This window comes from Seriola aureovittata, chromosome 19, assembly GCF_021018895.1.
Source record: "Seriola aureovittata isolate HTS-2021-v1 ecotype China chromosome 19, ASM2101889v1, whole genome shotgun sequence".
NCBI classification, from domain to species: Eukaryota; Metazoa; Chordata; class Actinopteri; order Carangiformes; family Carangidae; genus Seriola; species Seriola aureovittata.
Window position 1 is genome coordinate 13910001 of NC_079382.1, and position 9838 is coordinate 13919838.

The 9838-nt window shown below is 43.0% G+C and overlaps 1 protein-coding gene across 1 annotated transcript in view; it reads right to left on the reverse strand.

The window, feature by feature from the left end:
• The window catches only part of syne1a (spectrin repeat containing, nuclear envelope 1a), a 132539-nt gene extending 123135 nt beyond the window's left edge, over positions 1-9404 (reverse strand). The window contains exon 1 of the mRNA XM_056405840.1: positions 9125-9404. Coding sequence (XP_056261815.1) covers positions 9125-9191 — 67 coding nt within the window. The 5' untranslated portion in view covers positions 9192-9404. The remainder of the gene's footprint in view (positions 1-9124) is intronic.
• Between the last annotated feature and the right edge of the window lie 434 nt (positions 9405-9838).

The window sequence follows — 9838 nt, forward strand, 5'->3', positions numbered from 1 at the left end:
TGTCTTTGAAACGAGTATCTATCAGCGTCCGTTTTACATTTGTGTATATTCAGTGTGGTTACTGTGAATGTGCCAGCGTGTCTGTGCAGTTATTACAGATGGCCTGAGAGTAGTTGAGTTCAAAGAAATATTCATGCAATCCTGTGTTTCGTATTTACATATACATTGCCTTTACTAGTGCACTCTCGACTACAAAACCACTATTTTATGACAGTGGAAAGCTGAATCCAGTGAGGCATTCACATTGCACACACTCAGAATCTCTACTCAATAATATTACCACAAGAAAAGAAAATCCTCTGGCCTGTACTGTACTGCAGCCAGACAAAAAGACAATAATCTATTGTTCTTTAACATACTGCTGTTTGTGCAGCACTACTCAGCCCACACATAGTCAATGATGTAAATAATGGAACAGACCATACTGACTGATGAACCCATGAACAATTTGTTTCTGTTTTCACCAGTCTTTCTCCCAAGTTAAATGTGTTTTGGTGTCTAATAAATTATTCTTGGAGAGCTACACTTCAGGTTAAATGTGTGAAGGAACTATCCAAGGTGCTGAACCTGTCAATGATTCTGGTTCAATACAATAAATTAACAATGGAGCAACAGAATATAAAGACCAATTTCAGCCATTGTGAAAGTCCAAATAGTCTATCAAAATATGACATTTTTGTTTTTGTTGGTACGTTTCAGATAACTCTTCACTTAACGCCTGCACGTCAGACAATGAGAAAAGCTGAACTTCCCTGGAGAGTTAAACTGTTTAGAAAAACAACCCCGGGACAAAATCAAAACAAGATGGTGAGGGACTTATTAGGCTTCACCATGGGAGTTGAAAGAAATGGAGGGTGAGTAGGTGCGCGCACACACACACACACACACACACACACACACACACACACACACACACACACACACACACACAGACTACAATAAGCTGAATGGAGACAACCGTTTTCACGTTTACTGTACGTGTGAGAATAGACCAACAGACTCCTTTAGGCTGCAGACCTCAGGAGTGTTCCAGTCTGTCCAAGAGAGAAAGGAGGGGGGTTGGAGGGTTAAAACAGACTGAACCTCAGCTGGTCTGGATCCCTAATGGAGCTCCTGGCAGCCCCACAAAACACTCGATCCTTCTCTGAGGCTGTGGAGGTTGGATGTGGGTCAGCGCCCGGCGCTCACACAGGTATGTCTGCAGGGTGTGCGAGGCTTCGCGAGGAGAGAAGGAACAGCCTCTTTTCAGCCATTAAAGGAAAAACAAACAGCCTCCTGCAGGGTGGAATAATGCTGCTTCTGCTCATATCATAATCTATTCACCCTAAGGATATTTGGGTTTGCTTTCTGAGCAGCCAAGACTTCTTATTTAGTCTTGTGAGAAGAGTGTAGAGGCACAGCGCCACCTAGTGGATAAGAAAAGCTGTAAGTGTGTAAAGTTCACTTTGTAAATGTCTGGTTTGAAGAAGTATTGTACAGAAACCGACGAGCCAAGACAAGACCAGGAAAGACAGGACATGTCAGGACAGTAAAATTAAAAGCTCAGCATAAGCTCAGCTTTTAAATTGCTGTCTCCCAGACGACCCTGCTCGGCACTTGAGCATCTCTGATCTCTCTTAATCTATTAATGACTCCACAACTCACCACCAGTGATTATGGCCGGCCAGACATGGACAGACACTCCTCCCACAAACTGTACAAGGTTACACACTCTGCTGTCAAGTATTAATTTAGTAATGCATTAATTCAATTATATCATCTTAATATTATTCAAGATGGTGGCTATTTAAATTCATAGAACAGTGCCTTACCATGCTGATATGAACCGCTCAAGGGAGAGTCAGAGACAGTGTTGATACCAGGAGCCTTTTTTTTTTTTTAGGTTTATGTAACCATAATGCATCTTATGCTGCAGTACAACATTAATGGAACATGCCTGTTAAAGCTATCATGCACTAAATGGATGGCTTTGTTGTGTGCTACAGAGGTACCCTGTAATTGCTCCATACTCACAGACACGTACAAATACATTTCACAAGCGTGCAGCCAACACACACACACACACACACACACACACACACACACACACACACACACACACACACACACAATGATGCACAAAGTGATTTAACAGGTTTTGGTGGCTTTTTTTGCCCCCTCTTCTCCTCCCAATAGCTTCTTTATCCATTTCCTGATTCCAGCTCTTCTCTTTCACACCAACAATTCCTAATTTAAAAAACCCTTCTCTGCACTTCCACCAGCGTACTTTAGCCCTAATACTCAATAACACCCTCTATCACACCCTCAGCATCTCCACTCTACCCTTGCATGCCCATTCAGCCTTTCCACTCACCATCCCACTTCATTTACACCACATTTTTACCAGTCCCAACATAAGTGCTGAGACGGAAGTCCAAATGCCAGCCCATTAGCATAGCTAATTACATTTCAGTAATAATGACACCGTATTAAAGAGAGTAAGAAGGGGGGAACAAGTCAAAGTGATTATCAAAACAACCTCTTTCCTCTTTCAAGCACCATCACTCCCTTTTCACTAGCAGATGTGCAGAGGAGGCACTTTGTCGTTGACAAAAATGTCCAAATATCACATTGTTCATTAAAGCCAGGCCACTGATACAGTAATTTTAGCAATTTCAGCACCTGCAGAACTGACACACACGCACATGCCCACACAAAGCAATGAAGCAGATGGGAATGCCCATGAATTAAAGTGAAAAAACGTAAAGGTATTTATGATTTTGCAGTAAAAATTAAAAAAATATTGTAATTCTAATTTTTAATTGGATTCATTTCTGACAGGGATGCTGCAGGAAACCAAATACTATCCTGTGGCAAATCGGTGTTGCATTCCACCTTCCTGGATTTGAGCTACAATCTTCTTCCTCCTTTTCAAGGGCTGATGAGAAATATTCAGCCAAACAAAACCAATTTTAACACCATACACAAAAGCACATGCAACTAATACAAAGCATCTATTCCACAGGAGGCACCAGGGGTCATATCAAAACACACTTCAGTGCCACTAAGAGTATTAGAAAGACTCAATTTGGCTTTGAAAAAATATTTTCAGCTTGATGTTTCTCTGCTCCTCTCTCTATGAATGTGTGTGTGATGATTTTGTGTGTGTGCCTGTGTGACGCTTTGTGTGAGAGTGGGAGTGCAGGAGTGGGTCAGACAGTCTAAGCTCCTTATCCAGGTTCAGTGGCCCGCCACACATTACAGGGACGAGTAAAGTGAAAGGACTGGCGTCAGCACACTAAATAAATCACTGTGGCCGGAGCAGCAAATTCAGTTATAAGTCTCGTCTTTGCTGTGAAATAAAAACACTGACTGGAACAAAGCCAGAATCATCTACAAAATCCTGTTGCACACAACCACTTGAGTGTATTTATGCTTATCCAGCTGGGGCCATTTTCTGTCTTACTGAAGGTGAATATAAAAACAATTCTTTTGCAGCCAGCAGATGTATGCCTTTTGTTTTATTCATCAACCACCTGTCCAGTTAGTAATACCATTCTGTAAAGGCATTATTCATTTCCTTCACATTTCCTAAATATCACCTGAATGCTCACCTTTTCTCACTGAGCATTCTTGAATTATTAAAAGACAGGGAAGACAGGGTTATGTTGTGTCAGGTGGCATGTTGTGTTTGTGTCTGGAGCGGGAAGTCTCAGAGTGAAAAGGGGACCCTGGGGGACAGATGTCAGCATGCGACATAACAGGAAATAACATTTCATAGATACGGCACGTCCATTGCTTTGATTTTCAGGTAAATGAAAAGGGATGATGGACGCCCTCCCTCCAGGAACATGGTAACATGGTAATTGAATTCAGGAGCAATAAACAGTGACACATGAAACTGCTGTGAAAGTGCCTACTTTTCCATAGATAGACAGACGAGTTGGCTTTTATAAAACGGGATAGTAAAAATGAGAAGATGAAACGTCGTGTGTACTTTGAATGTTCTTTTCTGTGGGAGGCTGATTATTTGGAAATATCTACTGCTGTGGTAAACCCAACCCATCTGGTGCTCCAAGCAGATTAAATAAAACCCGGGAAATACCTATTTCACTCCTAACTTAGGTATGCTGAAATCATCACATTATCTGCCGCGCTGACCCCTCAGAGTTCAGGGCATCACAATCTGACCTCTATTTAAAAAACCTTCAAGTGCTAAATGAACCGCCAGAGGCCGAATTTTCCACCATCCAATCACATTGTGACAGGTGAAAAGAAGGAACAGAGGTGTCTGTGGGTGAAAGATAAGAGAATGCATGAGACTCAAAGTATTACAGACAGAGGCTGAATGTGTCTCGGGGTCACAAGCTCATGTGTTAGGAATTTTATCTGTGAGGACATTGTTCTGTACGTCCATCAAAACTATCTGATGCCTCAATCTGACAAAGAGCATCAGAGATGGTGGGGAAAAGCTAAAGGAACTGTATCATATAATCAGAGTGGCCTAAAGCCGTAATTTTGCTCCACATTGAATGTAATGCTCCATACGGGGTCAAAGGGACCCTGCATTGCCAAATCCTTTAAATACTCCTTTCATTACTTCTATAAAGAGTCTTTGTGCTGCCAGTTTCATTAAATGCTTTTGTAACATTTTAGGCAATTTGCCTTGAGAAGTTCAGCTAAATCAACAGACATCCAACTTGGCAGAAACACTTACATGGAAATGCCAAAAAGGGGTGTCATTTCTTTATACAAAACATTAAAAATACTCCTTGTGTTTTTGTCAGTTTGTGCTCTCCTGGTTTGAACTAATTATAAATACAAGCTTGTGTGTGTCATTGCCTCACTGAACTATACTGGAATACATTTTGACCTTCATGAAGGTGTGTTCTTTCAAAGAGGGTTCAGATTAGATGACAGCTTGCCCACACTCCATATTGTATGGGCCGTACCCCCCCAGTGACCTAATCCTGTGATATGTCACTCAAGCCCTCGCTGACTGTCAGGTTAAAAGAGATTATAATCTGATCTGCAATGGAAGCTGTCACTGAGAAAGCAGTATGGACTAAACATAAATAACTATTAGTACACACACACACGCGCGCACACACATGTGCCATTTTATCAAACATAATGTTCTGTTACAGAAGCAGAAGCTGAACCAGACATGGCCAATAAGCCCACAGGGTGAAAAAAGCTTGTGCTGGCTGTCATGCGACTGCCGCTATGGCAACGAGTCATAAACACAATCTGGAAAGACAAGGAGAAGAAGCATCAGAATAAATAACAACTCATGCTGCTGCTCTATCCCACACTGACCCTGCTGCCACAGTTCTGAGGCTACAACAGAGTAATGGCTTCATGTTAATGGTCTGGTGGCCTTGAAGACTTGCTCTGGGTCTGTTTAACCACTCAGCTAAACTGCTGACTCCCAGTGGTATGATAGCGGGGAAAAAAAAAAAAAAAAAGAAGATGCATCACGGCTATTTTTAACACCCAGTGTTTGTTTCGGTGTCTGTGTGCAAGTGTGGGCACATGCATGTGTGAAGCCGTGGTATCCAGAGCTGCCGACGATAAATGGTGGTGTCAGAACTAAACAGGAGGCTGGCATGGCTCAAGGTGACCGTCTGCTTCGGCCTTTTCCTTGGCTGCGGCCGAACCATAATGTCGCCCCTGGCAACAGGATGTCACCCTGGCCCTGTGCCAACCTGAGGATCTGTGCCAGTCCCACTAGCAATCAGGAGCTTAAAAACTGGTGTGTGGGCTCCCTCTGTCTCTCCCCCAGTTGTCCAGTCTCATTTTCTTGCTTTTCCCGCTGCCTCTCTCATCCCCGTTTCATCAATCCAACACTCTCAGTGTGGCACTCGTGTCTTCCAGATGTGCCAATCTTGCCCTTTAGACTCTCTTCCTCAACTTTCTTTCCTGCTCAGCATCTTCCTTGACCAAAATAACATTAGCAGGGGCTTATAAAATTAAACTACACTGCATATTTATTTGAATGCAGTCACTCTGCTTTGCACAGCAGAACCCCGAAGCCTCAACTGACTGAGAAACTCAATGTGCGGCCATCTCCGTCTGTATTATCTGATCACAAACAAATTGCCAGTACAGGATTACACACAGCCTACGCACAGAAAACTCAAGCAGGTGCTCCCAACACAATGAGACTTAGCAAACGTGTCCGTTTCACAGGCTAGCAGACGGTAAAACCCAGAGGTGTGGGCGGGAATGTATTCCTCTGCCCGCCCACGACGAGAGAAAACAGGTGAGAAATTGAAATAGGAAAAACAGTGCATCGATTTTCTCATTAATGAGAGACAACAAACAGGCAAATTCCACAGCATATGGAGGAGTTCAGGCTGGGAGGTGTTCAAAGCGGCCTCGCCGTTCTCTGCCATATGGTGTCACTAATTGCTGTTTTTTCACTGCGACAGAGAGGTACACCAAAAGAGATGGTTGAAGGGAGAAAAACACAGACCCAAAACTGGGGCAAAACTTTTGATTGTTTTGATGTTGCATTGAGCAGTTACTAATAGCTTCCAAATTGAGCCTGAAGGGAGTACAGTTCATTTCATGCTATCTGGTGATTTGTGGAACGTGGCTAATTTGAGAACATTGTCCTCTCTTGAGAGGAGGAGTAAAATATGTTAATCTAATCAGGCTTTAAAAGAAATACAAATAGCATGAGATTACCTATGTTTAACTCTCAGGCGGTAAGAAATGATATTGCAATCAGGTTTTCCTCAAAAACAAGTGGATATTAACACATAAGTATAACCCATTTCCAAACAATTACCCCACTGGAGAGACACGATTACTGCAACCCTCAGAAATGAAAAGCAAGCCACCCTGAACAAAGATAACATTGATTTCACTTAGAGCTGTCATTTGGGACCAAGCTTGTGACTACCTATAGAAACACTGCTCATACCAAAGACAAGGAACATATGCTTATGTTATGTTACGTTCCCCTTTCATGTGCAGACTAATGAAAACAGCAAATGTTCCGCTTTGATTCTTACAAAATCGTCTTGATGATATCATCACAGGTTCAGCTCCCGTCTCCCAGGAGATGGACATCAACCAGGACGCATCAAGTAAAATATTATGTCAAATTAGATCCCATGTGCCCCTTGTAAATAAGCTAATGTGATCATGTACTCAGAGGAGAACATACATAGCGTGAATGGTGAAAAAACTGTAACAGATCCACACACCATGTAAGACTTATAGTACTCTATATCTCTACTCAAAGCTAGCACTCAAAGCAGAAGGAACCCCATGTAATTCAGCCACCATAAACACTGTCCATGTGTCTGTGTGGTTAGGGCACACGTGGCTATGTTAAAGCAGGATTGTCCCCACGAACCCTCAGTCCACCCATCTGTATAGATAACCATGGCAACAGAGCACGTCTCATCTGAGATGCTTACATGCCGGGAGACATCAGCAATAAAGCCACTGCTGGTAAAGGGAGTATTTGGCCCCAGACCGCAGGCTCAGTCAGAAGATTATTTTTGGAACAAGCCACATTTGTGGCAAAACTGCGTTATTTACAGCTGATATCATTTTGTGCCTCTGAGTGTTAAATGTGACACCCACACAAGTAGTGGACTTGTGTGGACTTGTGTGGGTGCATATTCTCTACTATACCTTGTTAGTTTGCAGAGATATCCAGAAACACCAAAGTTCTCTGGTGTAGATAAAATATTATTCAGATCCCCAAAATAGTGATTTCTCCTTGACGATGATCAGGTTCTTGAGTAAGATGCTGCACCCTTAAATTAAATTAATTGTGTAATTCTCCCTGAATATGTATCTGCATCAACCTCTCTTCACGCTGGAGAGACAGCTTAAGGGGACGCTTCTAAAATTAGATCAATCACAGTACAATCGGGATTCAGTGTGTGCACCCACACCTGCACAGAGTGATGCAGAGGAGCCACGTGGCTGGTGATGCTGTTCTCAGCTTTCACAGAATCTGCCACCTCAGAAGCCACACAGGGAGCAGCCATATTGGATCTCAGCTCTGGTGTCACCTGACTTTCCTGCTACTTTGCAAGTGTCATCAATCTGATCCTGTCAGTATGGGTTGTGTGTTTTTGCCACACACAGATTCACTGTTTTCGAGTGGAGGCTTGTGAAATGGTAGTAAGAAAACAATACGCCCACATTATTTGACTTCTAGGAAGGGAAAACAATGAATAAATGCTGATATCTGCTGCAAATAAACTGCACAAATGAAAGAAAAGTTAGAGCAGCGGTGAGATAAGATAAGAAAGCCAGAATTGCTTATTTTTATGTGCCAAAGGTTCAAAAGAATAAACATCACGCCTGTAACTCATGCTAGTGGTAAAGCCTCAGAAAATTATATGAACAGTAGGATGAGAATATGATTGTCCAACTACTACAGCAGAGTTAAAAGGGGGGGAATAGACTTCATCCTGTCACCTCCTCTGGGGATTAGCTTTGCTATTGTCTGCTTCCCTGTCTATCCACACACAGAAACACACAGAAACACACACATGCACACGTATGTGCACATGCAAGCTTGTAAACACAGACACATACACAGCAAACACACAGCAAGCATACGCACACATCAACACAGACGGTAAGTGCATACAAAGACAATGCTATAATACAATCTCTCACATACTGACTCACTTAATCTAATTTGCTTTGGTTGTTGTCATGGCATTAAATCTGCCACACTGCATAATTCTATACACAGACTACCACCTCCATCTCTACTCTCAATCGAAAAGGAAAAAAACTCCACAGAAAGTAAAGCAAACTAAAGCATCGATAGCAACTGAATACCAGACAAAGCACAATTGATAACAACCTAAAAATTTCCAGTGTACTTGAGTGTTGCTTGCTGTGACATTGCGTATCGCATTCAGTTATGTCCTTCCCATACCACAGATTTATAAGCCCTATGAACTTGAATTCCAGCACTCAAGAGATAAGACTTACAGGGTCCTGAGCAGAAGAGAGACGATGCATGTAAAGGATTTTTACAGCAACTGTAAGTGCCTTTAGCTCACACTGTTTTGCTGTGTCATGCCAAGCGCCAGGTCACCTCTAAAAACACTGCAAACCAAGGTGGAGCAGTGTGAGTGAGTAAGCATTTTACACCTACCTTGCAGCTTCTGCATCACATTGGCAATATCCCGAGTAGAGTGTCCATAGTGCCGGGGTGATGCCATGCCACTGTCTTGAGGTCACTAAAGTCACGTTCCAGCTCCGGCGCGTCACCCTCGCTGCGCTCTCATGTTCTGATCAGGACTCAGATTGGGCTGCAGTAGTTTTGTGTCTTCGCACTGACTGCAAGATATCAAGACTCAATCGTGTCCATGTTGCTGTGTTTCTCCTCTCAAGTCATCCCTGTTGCAGCAGCAGTCTGCAATCCTCAGACTCAGTGAAGCTCCTCCTCCACTGATGATGTAAGTGCCCACCGTATATGTATGAGAGCATGAATGTGTGTGTGTGTGTGTGTGTGTGTGTGTGTGTATTGAACATCTCAGAGGTCCCCTCCCTCGCCTGAGTCTTTTACTTCTGCAGACAGGACAGCTTCCTTGTCTGCATGCACTGCCACCTGCTGTCCAATCAAAAGGGATGGCTCTTCCATCTCATTGAGACGTCAGGACCAATAGTGTGCCAGGTATCTTCTGGCGCCACTGTAATAGGTGTGTGTGTGTGTGTTTATGTGTGTGTGTGTGTGTGTGTGTGTGTGTGTGTGTGTGTGTGTGAAGGAGAGTGAGAAAGTGAGAGAGAGACCAAATGAGGGAAGAAGAGAGAACAGAATTAGCTGCAGCAGACCTGTGACGGCAACAACACATTGCTTACTTGATGT